Source organism: Gracilinanus agilis, chromosome 3 (assembly GCF_016433145.1).
Source record: "Gracilinanus agilis isolate LMUSP501 chromosome 3, AgileGrace, whole genome shotgun sequence".
Classification (NCBI taxonomy): Eukaryota; Metazoa; Chordata; class Mammalia; order Didelphimorphia; family Didelphidae; genus Gracilinanus; species Gracilinanus agilis.
This window is the reverse complement of record NC_058132.1, coordinates 395,171,493-395,189,289: the sequence shown is the minus strand read 5'-3', so window position 1 is coordinate 395,189,289 and position 17,797 is coordinate 395,171,493. Positions and strand designations below refer to the sequence as shown.

At 32.4% G+C, this 17,797-nt stretch overlaps 1 protein-coding gene across 1 annotated transcript in view; it reads left to right on the top strand.

The window, feature by feature from the left end:
- The window catches only part of CFAP47 (cilia and flagella associated protein 47), an 859,036-nt gene that overhangs the window by 607,268 nt on the left and 233,971 nt on the right, over window positions 1-17,797 (top strand). The window contains exons 52-53 of the mRNA XM_044669214.1: window positions 8,537-8,712; window positions 9,940-10,047. Of these exons, the coding sequence (XP_044525149.1) occupies window positions 8,537-8,712; window positions 9,940-10,047 (284 nt within the window). The remainder of the gene's footprint in view (window positions 1-8,536; window positions 8,713-9,939; window positions 10,048-17,797) is intronic.

The following is a 17,797-nucleotide window of genomic DNA, read 5'->3' as shown; positions in this document are numbered from 1 at the left end:
ACCATGTATCCTCTTTGACCTAGCAATACCACTACTAGGTCTGTTTCCCAAAGAAGTTGAAGAAAATTGAAAAGGATGTGCATGTACATAATTTTTGTAGCAATTCATTTTATAGTGACAAAGAATTGGGAACAGATGATGCCCATCAATTGGGGAATAGTTGAACAAGTTGTGGGACATAGTTTAATGGAATATTATTGTGCCATAAGAAATAATGAACAGAATATTTTCAGAAAAACCTGGAAAGATTTATTTCAACTGACACTAAACAAAGTAAGCAGAGCCAGGTGAACATTTTACATAGTAACAAAAATTTTGCATGGTAATCAGCTGGGTCAGACCAAATTGTTATCAGCAATGCAGGGATCTAAGAAAATCCCCAAAGAAACATTATAAAAATTTCTATCTATAGCCATACGAGGAAATATAGGAGCCTGAATGCAGTTTGAAACGAACCATTTTTCACTTCTTTTCTTCATGATTTTTTTTATTTTATGTGTGATATATGACTTCATTCATGACATAGGAAATATAGTAATATGTATTGCATAATGGCATTGTTATACCTTATAGAAGATAATTTACCATCTCAGGTAGTGTGGAGGAGAGGGGAGTAATTCATTTAACAATTTTTTTCTACATGTAACTAAAAAATTATAAAAGTTCTAAATCATTATTTTAAACCCTTACCTTCTGTCTTAGAATCAATACTGAGTATTGTCTCCTAATGGGGGTTAAGTGACTTGCCCAGGGTCACACAGCTGGGAAGTGTCTGAGTCCAGATTTGAACCTAGGACCTCCTGTCTCTAGACCTGACTTTCAATCCACTGAGCCACCCAGCTGCTCCCTAAATTGTTTTTTTTTTAAGTATATTGTGTGTAAGTGGAACCAGTTGCTAAACAAGTATCAGCACACTTCTAGATTCAATGTCTTGCTCAGAGTCACATAGCTAGGCTGGTTTCAACTCAGATCTCCTGTTCAAAATGTTCTATCCACTATGCCAACTAGCTGCCTATTTATATCTGTGTCTATATCTGTGTCTATGGTTATAATTATTTTTCTTTAGATTTAGATAGATATAGACATAGATATCAGCACATTCAAAGTCATTAAAACACACAATAATACCACATTACATATGTATACAAATATATACACATATATAAATATGCACATATTTATATATATACATATATACACATATATGTGTGCATAAACATATATACACACACAAAAGCTAGACCTGTCATTTGAAAACTAACCTAAATTTTGAATGCCTCATATTCACAAGTTTTTCTTTTGTTCAATGATCATTTTTGGTGACAGCAATCCACGAAGACAATCTACATAAATGGAACCATAACCCACACGGATAAAACTGAAGGTCATTGAAGAAACAGTACCATTAGTTGTCTTATTTTATTTTACCTTATTTTTTTTACTATAAGAAAAAGGACCATTTGTACAAATAATGAAAAGACAAGCAAGACATGAAAGGACATGTGGTGCACTTAACAGAGATGGACTCAGAGTCATGGCCTCATGTACTCCATTCCCTGCTTCTATCTTACTATATAATTATGTGTAAATCCTTTATCCACTACTAATCTCAAACAACTTTCTAGGATTGATCACTAAATATCAGGAATTGATGACAAGTTTTAGGAAAAATAAAGGCACTAACAGACAGTGAGAACTTCAATAGCCATCCACAAAAGCTCTCAGTATCTTCACAAAGACAATCTGATAGAAGATGTCTCCAATACACTCTAGTCAGTAACTTCACAAGTTCTATTTGTTTTCAGCATTTTAAAAGCATTGACTTGAAGCAAGATCATTCTGTTTTCCCATCTATCTATTTAAGCAGTTAAGTGGAACAGTGGAGAGAACACTGGCCCTATATTCTCAGCAATTTACTTAATGTCTTTCTGCTTCAAATTCCTTATCTATAAAATAGTGACAATGATAGCACCTACTCTCTAGGATTGTTAGCACCATGCCATATTTTCCTATATCATTATTACCAGGCAATAATGCTTCTTTTTATTTCAATTTGGGAGAGAAGTGATGAGAGACAGAGCGAGATTGAGAGAAAGAGACAGAGATTGAGACAGAAATTAATTCTATTTGGCATTCTCTGAATACTACAGATAATCTTCAAGAATTTATTTCTCCAATTTTTGTTTTAGATTATGAAGTGTGTACTTTTGGTTTGTGAAGTCATAGTTTCTCTAAGTAAGCCTAGGCCTTTGTAAGTTGGATATAGATATATAATCTTAAATAAACTTTTCTTTAGATGTAAGTTAGAGAAAAAAGTTGGATAACTTTCAAAGGAATGCTATCTATCATCTAACCCAAAACAGCTCGTGTAAAGATGAAGGGTGGTTTCTGAAACCACCATCTACAGTCAGCATTATTTTACTTGATCTTCAATAAAGCATCAGTCACAGCAGTCTTAAACATATTATTGACCTTATCCTACTATTACAGTAAATCTTTGTAGTCCACCCTAAAGAGAGGGAGTGAACCACTAACATGTGAAGCATTGCCAAATATTTCAGACTTCTCCAGTAAAGAAATCATAGCAATTCCAATGACTACCAACTACCCACTGAGCAAGATCCATTTATCATGAAATAGAATGCAGGCAGTATATCAAAAAGATGTAATTAACTATTATTGCAGGTGGAGCTTCTCTTGTAAAATACCTCATGTTAGTGTTCACTGAAATAAATTTATTTTTTAAAATGCTGTAGATAATTAGGAGAGGATTGTTAAAAGAACAAATTTAGAACCCTTATATGAAATAGTGCTAGTGTTAAGAGGTTTGTAACTAGTTTACTTATTAAAAATAAGAAACTTCTCAAAGAAAGTTTTAATTTGTATATTCAAAATGGTGTGTACTCATTGTTCATTTTGCACAAAGTAATTTTCTAATATAGCAATGTATTTTAAAGGCACAATACATAGAACAATAGACTATCATCAAAGGAAACATTATTTTTGTTCCTATATTTGGGCATTTCTATAGTTTATTTTGAAACAAATTTATAATTAAATCATAATCAGATTTTGATAGTCTATTTTTCTTGTCCTAGAGGAAAAAGCAACTTGTACTATTAGTCAGAGATTTAGCATGCTTTGTTTTAATGATAAATGGCTTCTAGCAAGTTGAATATGATGTGAAAATTTTATGGAATATTAAATATTTTATATAATATTGGTGAGAATAAGTATGACATAATAGATAAAATGTTTTTTCCTAGAGTAAAGATGAAACAGGCTCAAGTTCTTTGTCTGGCATGCATTATCTGTGTAACCTTAGACAACTTAATTTCTCAATATATCCATAATTCTTTAAAAATATGTTTCCGAACTATTACCAACTAGATAGATAGAACATACTTATAGTGAGTTCCTTCCTACACCAATGAAATAACAAGACTGGTTCAAAAAATAAATGACAATTTATTTTTAATTTTGTGGATGAAATTTAAATTTCAAATGAGAACATGAGGAAAAAATCTCTAGTTTTTTTTTGGTAATTATTGTTATAGGATTCCATGGGAATCTGAGGAAAAAATCTCTAGTTTTTTTTGGTAATTATCGTTATAGGATTCCATGGGAATCTGATTTTTTTCTACTAGAGTAGAAAAGGTAATGTGTAGCCTACAAAAAATAGACTAAATAATTAAAAAAAACTCCCTCAGAATTCAGTTACAGATTCTCTCGTTCACTCAGCAAATGCTTGCTGTCTTGATTACCTTACCAAAAGTCCTGATACAAAAAGAGTTTAAAACAATTCAGGAAGCTTAATCTTAAAAAAAATTACTGGTTGAGAGCTTATGAAAGATAATGGAATCTTTGAGATCAGGAAAATTATGAAGAAGCCAAAAACTTTCAATTCATGAAAAATGATAGATTGGTAAGAATATCAGTTAATCCCATGACAAATTGTCAATATTTAAAGATTTGAAATGGTCTAAGGATATAAATAGGCAGTTTTCAGATGGAGAAAAAAAAGGTATCAATAATCATATAAAAATGTCCTAAATTCCCCTTGATCAGAGAAATGCAATTTAAAACAGCTCTGACATACCACCTCACATCTCTCAGATTGGTAAATTTGACAATAGAAGAAAATGATTAATGTTTGAGGGAATGTAGCAAAATTGGGATCTATTGCATTGTTAGTGGAATTGTGAACTGATCTAACCATTCTAGAGGGCAATTTGTAATTCCACAATTTGGAAGGGCTATAAAAGAATGCATACACTTTGATCCAGTAATACCACTATTAGGTCTGTATCACAAAGAGATTTTTTTAAATGGGAAAGGTTGTGCTTGCACAAATATATTTTTGATGCTCTTTTTTTGTGGTGGTAAAGAATTGGAAACTAATGGGATGCCCCCCCCCCCAATTGGGAAATGGCTGAACAAATTGTGGTATATTATGGTGATAGAATACTATTGTGCTATAAGAAATGATGAACAGGATGATTTCGGAAAGAGCTGGAAAGACTTATTTGAACTGATGCAAAGTGAAATAAGCAGAACCAGGAGAATATTACACACAATAACATCAACATTATGGAATGATCAAATGTAATAGACTTAGCTATTATTGGTAATACAACAATCCAGAACAATTCTGAGAGACCTATGAAAAGGAATGCTATCCACCTCCAGAGAAAGAACTTTTGGAGTAGAAATGCAGTTGAAAGCATATGATTTATCACTTGTACATCTGGGTATATATTTGGGGTTTTGGTTTTATAAGATTATTCACCTGCAAAGATTAATAATATAGAAATATGTTTTGCTTGATAAATTGTGTATATCCCAGATTGAATTTCTTACCAGCTCTGGGAGGAGGGAAGGAAGGATGGAAGGCAACAATTTGGATCATATAACTTTGGATAGCTTATGTGGAAATTTGTTATTAAAATAAAAAATTAAAATAAATAAGAAATTAAAAAAGAAAGACTTGTACCTTCATAATTTGAATTTTTCATGATTTTATTGCTGACATGTAAATGATTACATTCTTCAAAAAAGACAGTTTTACTATGTGTTTGAGATTTTAGTGTTACTATGAGATAAGGATACTATAGCTATACTTAGTATTACTTTTTAAAAAAAAACCTTATCTTCTGGTTCTAAGGCAGAAGAGTAGTAAGGGCTAGGCAATGGGGTAAAGTGACTTGCCCAGGGTCACACAGCTAGGAAGTGTCTGAGGTCAGATTTGAACCCAGGACCTTCTGTCTCTGGACCTGACTCTCAATCCACTGAGCCACCCAACTGCCCTCTATACTTAGTAATTTATATCATTTTGGTTTTGGTATTGAATGTTCAAAAGGAAACTGAAAGTTAATAATATAAAAGTTATCCTAAAGACAGTAATGAAAAATCCTACTTTTGAAAATGAAGTTTGTCCTTCAAAAGAATCTACCTGATTAGATTCTGAGTAGAATAAATGGTGAAAGAGAGAGTAGATGAGCCAACTGTGAGGTAAGTTCATGGGAAGAAGCTTTAGGACAACTAAGTACTTGGTCAGAAGCTGTTATGATTATAAGAAAGAAAGACACTGACACATATTTATGGAAGACACCTAACAACTTGTAACAATTTCATAGTTACCCACAAAATGAAATTTATTTAGGACATACACATTTCAAGTGTCCAATGAAAGTTTAGTTGCTTTTTACATGAAAAGGCATTCAAAGTTACTCTGCATCCCAAAAAGACGACTACAGAAATGGGGAAGAGGTACTAGTAAGATGGTATTTGCTTTCATTGATCCAGTTCTCCCACAGTATCATATGAATATAATAAAATCACAATATTTAATGGAAGACCAGATGAGAACACAGGGAAGAAATCAATCAACCATTCAGCATTTATTAAATGCTTACTATTTGCTAAGCACTGGTTAAACAAAAAGAGGCAAATGACAGTAATTGCCCTTAAAGAACTTACAATGGATTAGGGGATACAACAAGTAAACAAATACAAAGCAAGCTATGTACAGGATAAGTCTAAAATAATAGAGGTAAGTCACTGGAATTAAGAGGAGTTGGGGAAGACTTCCTTTAGAAAAAGTCAGAGTGTCTGTTAAATTCTTAATCTATAATGATTAAGCCCCAGCGAAATTTTGCAAACAATTTGCATTTGTTATCTAGCTTATTTATGATTGGTGCAGTCATAAAGTAAGGCCTACTAGCATATTTTCTCTCAGATATAAAATAATTCAAATTAAAAGGGATAGAGGGCCACTCATGGACAATCTGTAGTCATGGGCAGATTTGTCAATTCCTGATTAAATCTTAACATATATTATGCCATGTATAAAATCATGATAAAATGCCATAGAAGTACATGTCTTTGTTAAATCCTTTAAAATTTTAAATGAATTTTATTATGTGAATTATATGAATAAAATGAATTGTAGTTATATAAATTATATGTATATGTATATAAATTATATAAATTTCCTGAGCATGAGATGTGTCTCAGATTTGAATCTATAAATGAAGCATATAGTAATCTAATTATAAATCCTGGACAGAATCCTTATTTTCCTTCCCCATCATTATATTTTGTTTATTCTGTACTTAATCTTCCATATTTGTCCAGTTTTCTCCCATTATTAAGAAATTCATCCAAAACTTTACTTTTTAAAATGAACATCTAGAAGCTATTATATGATTTAATGTATTGTACAAAACTATAATGACAATATTGAATCCCTTGAATGTCTCCCAATTTTCCTACCAGTTATCTATATAAAGTTTGATTCAAGAACTATGGAAAACACCCTGAAATGTAGACATTTCCTTTCCTTATTAACTCTGTGTGTCCAAAATTTCTGCTATGTTCCCCTCTTTTGGAATACCTTACCACCCAATGTGAGCCAAATTTTAATAGATTGCCTTGTTCAGGTGACTTATACCATTTCTTTCTTCAGAAATTATTTATGAATCCCTTAGGAACTTCTAATTGATAAACTTGTACACAGAAATGTGCAAACAGGACGGTGAGAGAACTGAGAATCTTTGCCATGAAATATTTCTCTTGAAATAATTAAACTTTTATAACATGATAATGTGGAAAAATGTATGATAACACATGTATGAAATATTTCATATTACCTGCCATTTAGGGAAAGGAGTGAACATGGATCACAAGATAGATAATTATTAAAAAATTGTGTCAACATATAAAAAAATTAAAAAGCTAAAATTTAAAAAAAAGAAAAAATTATAGGTGTGCAGCAAAGGGAAAACTTGATGGTTTTCAAGAATTTTAAAGGCTTTGAAATAATAGAGGAATTAAACTTGCTTTTTCTCACAAAATAAGCATGAATTCTAGTGACTAGAATACTGGACTTGCCGTGCTTTGTTCAAACTCCACCTTTGAAACTTTGGTCTGACCATAGAAAGATCTTTATGAATCTCAGTTTCCTCACATATAAGATACGAAGAGGAATACATGCAGTATCTAGCTTATGTGAGTATTGTGAAGCCAAATGAGTTGATTGATATAAAGTGCTTTTCACTGGATGAACACATAAACACATATAAAGTGGCTCTGTTCATATATATCTGTATGTATAAATGTATAGTACACACCTGATTATAGACACAAATTTGTGTATTTATGGTTTGGTTGCTATTATTGTTTCTAAAGGTCAGCACCAAAAGCAAGAAATGAAAGTTGTATGTAAGCAGATGACTCCAGTATTCAGCAAAGAAACATTTCCTAGTAAAAAGTCTTCCAAAATGAGATATTTCCTCAGGAAACAGGATATATCGCATTACTGTACATCTTCATATTTAGTCTAATTCACTTGGCAGGGAGTTAAAGAAAGTGTTAGTAGGACATGACTAGATGGATCTCTTCCAAAGGGACAGGTCCAAGGTCTTTTCCACTCCCCAAATTCTGATTCTCTAACCACTTCTGAAATAAGGGCTCTGAAGGAATGAGATGTAAGATAGGTAAGTTTTGTGGGTAGAGAAGGAACCTCAGGTACAGCATTAAAGATAGAGAGAACAAGGTACCAAAGTGGAAAACCCTTATGAGAACCTGAGCAGGGTTTGAAGGAGAAATGGGGAGATTTAGATTAAATAAACTAGATTGATCCAAAACCATACAGTTTAAATTGCAAAGTTTTCTCTACTCTCAGGACAATTTGAGGTTTTATGATTTAAAACCCTGGTATAAGCTCAGGAAATGGACAAAAGCAATGCAAATACTTATTTTAATATGGAGTTATGTAATAGCACAGAAAAAATGGCTTTCTACATAAATGTTTATTTTTAATGTTCTGTTATAAAAATTATTACCTTGTTTTATAATGTGTATTTCTAAGAAAAGAATGAGTCCTAGGATACAAGAAATGCAATCAATACTTAAGTTAAAGAAGAACTCTTCTGAAAAGAAAATACTGTGTTGTAGAAGTTATCTTATGATTTGCTTCTCAAAAATAATTATTTTGTTGATCCTGAAAGCTGCTTGTATTTTCTTTTAACTTCAGGACACAATTGGAATTGAAATATCTATTACTAATCCTAAACAAAAACAGCTCCATTTAGATGTGATATTAACAGACATTTCCCTTAGTGGAGAATCCACACTTACTTTGGAACCAAATGAAACAACAACCTATGTGTTCAAATATTCCCCGATGATTACAGGCTCTGTAAATGAAAGGTATGTTTTAGAAAGTCTAATGAATATCAAATGTTTGCCATACTGGAACTAGTTTCTGTGACCATGCCTATTTCTTTGCATTCCTTAACTTTTAAGAACATTCTCTTTTATCTCATAGAAGGCAGGAGCAATGTGGCATTTTGATGTTGCCATGTGCTTAGTCCATTTTATTTCTTTACAAATTACGTTAGATAATTTGTAGCTTTCATTAAGAATGTAGTCTGAAACTTCTTAAGTGAAAAAGTGAGCTAAATGGAAAAAAAGAACATTTCGTTCAGAACAGGTGAAAACAAGTTTCATTTCCATTTATGGAAATCCATTTAACATTTTTTTTATCTAGAAATTCTCTGAAGAACAGATGATCTATATAGGAAATAACCCATCATGGAAACTTTCTGTATACAGACAGACATCTCCTCTGCAAAATATAGTGCATAGCACAATAAGCACTTAACAAAAGTTTATTTACTGATATTTAGCTTAATAAAACTGCCCATGACCTTGCAAATTTAAGTGACTTACCAAAAACCACACAAATAGTATGTCTAGGGTAATATTTGAATCTACATGTTCCTCACTCTAATCAATAAAGGTGAAAATCTTATTAATTTTAAAAAGCAGTTTTAAAATTCTTTATATTAATTTTTGAAAATCAGGATCTCCTGGTACATCATTATGCCATGGTAGAGTTATGCTTTTGTTTCTCCAAAGTTCCTTTTCTGATATTTTGCTAATATTTTCAGTGTAAAATATCTTCATGCTTAGAATCAAGAAAATAAGCATAGAATATGTTGTAGATACGAGATGATATAAAAATCATTTGTTCATACATCTTATATTTGTGAAGATCTAGGATTTTTTTTCTCATTTGGAACTACAGCAATAGCACAGTACTATATATAAGCCACTTTTCCTGTGATATTCCATTTGGATTACTATTGATCTGCAGAATGGCTAACACAAGTACTGAAATAAATGGTTCTGAAAATGGCTTTGGAAAGAATGTATTAAGTAAATTAATTGATAATTATATTTCACAATTTTAATTTAAACCACTAAAACTATATTGTTATAAAATTCTCAAAGGGAGTTCACAATGAGCTTCTATGTATTTTAAGCTGTGCCCCAGGCTACATATTGCTAATTATTTAAACTTTTGTTTTGCTTCCCTAATAGTTCTGAACACAGTAGTCGTGCTAATACAATTTTGAATATTTCTCTTTCCAGTGTTGTTTTCCAGCCTTATGTAGGTATAGAGTTCTGGTATTTATTGAAACTAACTGCTGAAAAGCCAAGACCAACTACACTGCCAGAAATTCGATGTTATCTTGGAAAGTAAGTTGAGTGCCACTGGACTAATTATTTTCTGCTATTAATATTTTGCTATAATGTGCTTATGTATTTTACATGAAGTATAATTATTATTTTGTTTCTCTTTTAGTGGAATGTATTTTTAGGAACCTCTAGGGAAAAACTGCCTAATTTATTGTTTTCTATGTAGAGTCAATGTCAACAAATAATAAACTTTTGGTCAGTTCATTTCCCTAAGCATTTCAAAATATTTATGGAGCAATTGATACTGCTGTATTTTAGAATCTTTATATTTCTATATTAGGCTAAATATTCAAGGGATTGCAAATATTAATCAATGAAGTAAGAATTATTTGCTACATTGGGGATTTTGAGTCAGCCTTTAGTATCCATACATGCTAATGGGTAAACTAATTCAACTCAACATTCTTTTTTCCTCAGATTTCTTGCCTCTTTATTGCTAAGCCTCATCTTAGATTATTCTCACCATTTGAACAGAGATCATGTAGAACAGGACCAAGATATCTAGATTTGGAGTGAGGAAGACCTGAGTTCAAATTTTACTTCATTTATAATCTGTGTGACTCTGGACAAGTCATCTAATCTCTCTCAGACTTCTTAATTTCCTAAATTATTAAATTAGAGGGATGAACTCTTAATTTTTCTTCTAACTCTCAATATATGATCAGAGGAATTCAAGGTCACTTCCTTTCTGTAGTGAGATATCAGTCATAGTTTAGTTTGGTTGTGATGATTAGTACAAGAGTGGGATTCTATTGGGATATAGAAGTCATTAAGAAGGGGCAGTTAAGTTTTAAAAAATAGAAATTTCATGATAAAAATAAAATTAAAAATAATTAAGTATATATATGAAATAATAATTTTGTATCAATTCAATAGGCTTAAAATGAGGCCTGAAAAAATATAGAAAAATAGTGAATGAAATAGAATAATTTTGGCAGCATCGATGACCAGCTAGAAAATGAGGGGAGACCTTCCCCATGTCTTCCATTATTTACCCTCTTTTGGAAAAGAAAAAGGAATAAAATCACTTGTATGAAATGTGTGCTGTTTTAGTTTATATAATAAAAATATAAAGTATTTTGAGATAATACTCAAAAGTAATTTGAGATAATATTCCATAAAAATATAAAATATTTACTTCATGTCACACAAATATTTTTATTGTATTATAATCTGTCTTCAGCTGAGATTTCTGACAACTTTGAACCTAATGTGAAAGACAGCTTAGATTGCTTTGCTTATTTCTTCTTTTTTTGCATTTTGTTTCTATCATCATTTTAATCATTCAAAATGCCTTCCTTTTATGCTACTACTTTGGTGCTATGATAGATTAGTGTAAGAGGCCTGGAGTCAGGAAGACGAGTTCAGATATAGCCTCAGACACTTAACTAACTGTGTGACCCTAGACAGGAGTCTTAAATTTGACTTACCTGTTTTCCCTTTCTGTAAGATGGCAATAATATTGGCACCTACATCCCAGAGTTCTAAAGAGGATAAAATGAAATATTAATTTTAAATTGCTTAGCACAATGTCTGGCAATTATAGGAATTATGTAAATGTTTTTGTTATCACTATTATTTTCAAATAGATTAATATAGTCCTTTATAATTGTAGGTTTGGACTAAATTATTATTTTTATTATAAATTCCTTTATGAATTGGTTTGATAAGTGTCAAAATAACTTTAGAAAAAGTTCAAGCCATTTAGAAAAAATATGGTAGAATTATTTGAGAAATGTGGCAATTTGCTATATTTGTATACTCCATTTTATACACATGATGAAGGCTAATAGGAGATCTAAATATCATAAAATAAATTATCTGACATCTAATTCTGTGCTTTCCAAGGAAAAGTTTATTGTTTTATCATTGTTTTCTCTGCATGTTTTTAATAACCTTAATAACATACCTTCAGAGGTGAATCTGTCTCTAATTTATAGCCATCGATCCTCTCTCTGTGCTCATGATTCCTAAAGCAGTTGCCATCCTTGGTTTCTGTTTTTCCATCTGAAAGCATTTATTCTGTGGTTTGACACTACCACTCAGGCATTCACTTCTTCCCCTACTGGTGTACTCTACTATCAATAACAGTTGCTAGTAGGATTTTGAATGCTACTGATACATTTCCTGATCTCCTATAACTGGCCATTTTCTTTACAGAATATTTCTTTACCCAAGGGGAGAGTTTACACAAAAGAAACCAGATGTATGATATGTTCACTGACAGATAACAACTAGAGTCAAGATAGGTTAACTATCTTTCCTCCACCCAGAAACTCCCATTACTGCATGCCTCACTTTGTTGAATTGTTGTTTCTTCCCTTTTGTAAGTGAGCTAAGCTGTAAACTCAGTATCTTGGCAGTCAATTAGAAGGCTTTTCATCTTCATTGGAAGACAAACTCTTAGTTGAAGATGACTAGAAATAGGCTTCCAGTAGACCAAATGTCGAAATGGAACTAGTCAGGAAATATTTGTGCATGCACGCGATATAATCCATTAGGAAGTGGGTGTAAATTTGGGCATCCTCTAAAGTATGAGCCCTGAGTAGTCAATCCTCCCATTATACTTCATTTAAATTGTTGTTAATCAGTAGTTTATGGGTCCAATAAACATTTCTACAGTCCAGGAAACTCATTCTTATGTTAAAATATTTATTGAGATTTCAACAATCTATGAGTCCTAACTGAAAACGTTACTCTTAAAGGTGTTAGAAATATTTTTTAGGGAAATGTGAAGATCTAGTCTCATTTGAATGAATAATAGATGATAAAACATTTTACTCTGTCCCAAGCATTGTACTAAGTGCTTCTATTGATTTTTGGGTTGTTTTTTTAAAACACATTTCACTTTTTGCCCTTTTTCTCATTTTCTTAACTTCAGCAGACAACACCAGTTATTGATTATGTACCTACCAAATGCAAGACATCATGTTAGACAATAATAGAGAGAAAAAAGATTAAATAATACCAAACATAGTCAACAGATCTCACAGCCTAGTAGAAGCAATTGGCATAGACATGAGAAGAAAAGATAACACAATATTTGATATTTGTAGACTTGAACTTGAGTACTAATTCCCCTAATTACTCAGTGTGTGATTTTTAAAATTTTAATTATGAAATTTAACTTTATTTCAAAATCACATGCTGATAAGAATTTTCAACAATTGTTTCTGACAGTTTGTAATCCATATTCTCTCTCTCTCTCCAATCTCTCCTGTTTCCCCAAAATGGCAAGTAATACCTTTTCATCATGAATCCCTTGGAGTAGTCCTGGATTCTTGCATCTCTTACACTTGCTTGAAATATTTAAGTCATTCCCAGTTGATCATCATACTTTATTGCTATCACTGTGCACACTGTTCTACTGGTTCTACCTACTTCGTTTTGCATCATTTCATGTAAGTCTTTCCAGGTTTTTTGTGATCATGTTATTCATCATTTATTATGGCATAATATTATTCCATTACAAACACAAACAACAAATTGTTAAAATGGTCCCTATTTGATAGGCATCCCTGCATTTTCCAATTCTTTGCTACCACTAAATGTGCTGCTATAAATATGTTTTTACAAATAAGTTCTTTTCCATCATCTCTTTGGGATTCAAATATAGTGCTGGTTTAAAGGTAAATCATGGTTTCATGGCCCTTGGGGCATGGTTCCAAATTGATTTTCAGAATGGTTATATAACAGCTCCACCAACAGTGTATTAATGTCCCAATTTTCCCATATCCCTTCCAACATTAATAATTTTTTTCTTTTTTGTTATATTATCTAATCTGACAGTTGTGAAGTGGTACCTCAGATTTATTTTAAGTGTACTTTTCTAATTAATAGTTATCTTGAGCATTTCTTAATATAACTAAAGTTAGTTTTAATTTCTTCATTCAAGAATTGTCTATTCATATCATTGATCATTTGTTAATTGGATAATGCTTCATTTTCTTATAAATTTGACTCAGTTCTCAATATATTTGAGAAACGAGGCCTTTGTCAGAGTCACTTGCTATAAAAATTTTCCCCAGTTTTCTCTTCTAATCTTGTTTGCATTGGTTTTGTTTGTGCAAAATCTTTTTAATTTAATGTAGTCAAAGTTATTTATTTTATATCCCATAATATACTCTGTCTTGTTTGAACATAAATCATTCCCTTATTCATAGATTTAACAGATAAACTCTTCCATGCTCCTTTAATTTATTTATGGTTTGACCCTTTATTTCTTTTTTTTAAAATTTTAAACATTTTATTTAGAATATTTTTTCATGGTTACATGATTCATAATATCGCTTCCCCCAATCTCTTCTCTTCCCTCCCAAAGTCTACAAGCAGTTCCACTGGGTTATATACATGTATCATTGTTCAAAACATATTTCTATGTTATTCATATTTGTAGTAGAGTGATCCTTTAACATCAAAACCCTAATCAGATCCCTGTTGCACTATGTGATTGAGCATATATTTTTCTAATGCATTTCTGGTTCCACAGTTCTTTCTCTGGATGTGGATAGTGTTCTTTCTCACAAGTTCCTCTGGATTGTCCTGGGTCATTGCATTGCTGCTAGTAGAAAAATCTATTATATTCGATTGTGCCATAATATATCAGTCTCTGTGTACAATGTTCTCCTGATTCTGCTACTTTCATTCTGCATCAATTCCTGGAGGTCGTTCCAGTTCACATGGAATTTCTTCATTTTTTAATTCCTTTCAGCACAATAATATTCCATCACCCACATATAGCACAATTCATTCAGCCATTTCTCAATCGATGGACAACTCCTCATTTTCCATATTTTTTGCCACCGCAAAGAGTGCAGCTATATTTTTTGTACAAATCTTTTTATCTTTTTGGGATAAAAACCTAGCAGTGGTATGCCTGGGTCAAAGGGTAGGCATTCATTTATAGCCCTTTGCGCATAGTTCCAAATTGCCCTCCAGAATGGTTGGACCAATTCACAACTCCATCAGTAATGCATTAAAGTCCCAATTTTGCCATATCCTCTCCAACACTTATCACTTTCCTTTGCTGTCATATTGGCCAGTCTGCCAGGTGTGAGGTGGTACCTCAGAGATGTTTTAATTTGCATTTCTCTAATCAGAAGGGATTTAGAACACTTTTCCATGTGCTTTTATTTAAATATTTTTTATTGTTGGTGGTTATTAAGTATATAATAAAAAAGAATAAAAAAAGAAAAAAATTAATGTATTATTGAGACAAAATTCTAATACTTTTTGAAGAAGATGTATTATCATCCATTTTACTACTATGCCAATAAAATTACTGTGTCTTTTCATTTTACTTACACCTAAAAACTCTATATGATATTTTTCTTCCTATTAGAATGTGAACTCCTTGAAAGTAAGAACTCTCTTCTTTTTCTTTTTATAGTTCTAATGCTTAGCACTGAGCTTTGCATACAAACTTTCAATATTTCTTTTACTTTCATGACTTATTTATTCATGATTAATGCACAAGAAAGGTACAAACCAATTAGTATTGTTCTTCATGGTCTGAGTGGAGATTAAGAAAGATTTGGTGATAAAGATAGCATCACCACATCTGAGCTAGACCTTAAAGAATGGGCATGATTTTAGCATATAGGTAAGAGAGTTGAGAGAATGCATTCCATGCATTAAGAATAACATGAGGGGCAGCTGGGTAGCTCAGTGGAGTGAAAGCCAGGCCTAGAGACAGGAGGTCCTAGGTTCAAACCCAGCCTCAGCCACTTCCCAGCTGTGTGACCCTGGGCAAGTCACTTGACCCCCATTGCCCACCCTTACCAATCTTCCACCTATGAGACAATACACCGAAGTACAAGGGTTTAAAAAAAAAGAATAACATGAGCAAAGCAAAGAAGCAACATAGTTCAGGATCTGTTCAGAACAAACCAGTATACCACTGGACTTAAGTACATAAAAGGGAAAGAATATGAAATAAGTCTGGAAAAGTTAGAGTGTTTCTTGAAATTGTAGGAAGGTCTCAGTGAAGGCTGTGAAAAAAAGTGACATAATAAAATTTGTTTATTAGAGAAATTAATCTGAAAGTAATATAAAGGATTGATTGAATGCAAGATAATATAGAAGTCAGCAGGCCTATGAGGAGCCTATTGTCATAATCTGTGTGTTCCGTAATAACTAAGAGGGAAAGGATAGAATGAAGAGAAGAGATATGGGAAAGATTGTAGAGACAGAAGTCATATTCTGGATGGTATTGATAATTTGAGGTGAGGAAATCCCCTCCACCAATGTAGAGGATGACAATGTCTAGTATTTGAGAATTGCTTCCAGGTTTTGGAAGAGTTAGGACACTTGTGCAAAGACACATTCAGCAAGTTTTAGAGATGAGACTTAAAACCTAGGTCTGTAAATCAGAGTCCACTCTATTGCCTAGATCATGCTGCCTCTCTAAGATGAAAAGTTAAATAACAAGTTTTCTGGAAGCAGTAAATGACTGTTCGAGAGGCAGAGGAAGCAGTCTAAATCAGAGACTCAGAACAAGATCTAAGATCTAGCACAAGGACAAGTTCAGATTTTTCAAGCTGAGAAAGGTTAATATAAAGAGACAGCTGAGTCACATTGGACCAAAGGCATCAATATTATCTGTTGCACTTAAGGCTATATAGATTAATGCCAATTAGCCCGAACTTCAACTCCCAAGTCATCCCCACTCCAGTCATTCTCTAGTCAGCTAAGGAGCTGGTCTTACTACTGTTATTCCTGTTAGATGAGCTAATCTCCTTTCTTCCCCTAATGTTGCTAGAGGCAGAATAAGACTTTTCTTCTTCCTATTGACATGAGGTAACTTAATTTCACACAACATGAGCAGGCATGAATGCTTCTCCACATTTGAGTTCTCCCTCATACTTAGCCATGCTGTACACTCAGGAGGTCAACTGTAGATGTGAATATGACCCTGCTCCCTCCCAAGGTCACATTTGCCCTGTTCAATTTGCAAAGCTGACCACTGAGATGAATAGATTATCCTAGAGGGTCTGCTGGCATGACCAAGTGGAAACAGTTTGTAAAATAAATTGCTTTTCATACAACATGAAAAACCTGCCATTAGCTAAGATCAGGATAATTCTTTTGAATCCTCATAGAGCTATATGTTTCTGAATAAAGTCTCTTTTCATCTATACCCCAAAGTGTGAGTTTTAAAATTTTTCCCCCTACAACGTTCCTTAATCTTGATGGAATTCATTTGAATGGTAAATAAAACAAACCACTTCTTTAGAATAATATTGTGAAAATTACTTTAAACAGAAGTGAATCTATTCATGAAAAAATATGACTTTTTCCTTTTTGACTTAAAATACTTAAGACAAATTCACAAAATTTCAGAGTTTAATTTGTTGGGATTGATTGATTGATTTTTTAAGACCTCAAAAATTTTCTTTTAATCCAACTTTGATGTGATCATTTCTTCTGATAATAGAAACATGCATCAAAAAACATCTTTAAAATAATGACGTTGTACTATTAGGAAAACAATCAATTGATTTTTGGATCTTCATTTTTTTTCAGAAGGCCTATAAAAATATGGAACTGTATCTATTGACCAGAATGAGAAGTAGTCCTTATCATTTCTGGTACCAGGGGATGGTTGCTACAACTCTGTACTATGGAAAACACTTGTATTCTTGGTTTATCATCCTAGACTTGCTGGTTGATTGAAAAGGATTCAAGATTGAAGCTGAGAGCTAGTGCAGAAACAACTCCACCTTGCTTATCCTCTATTGCCCTTTCATAG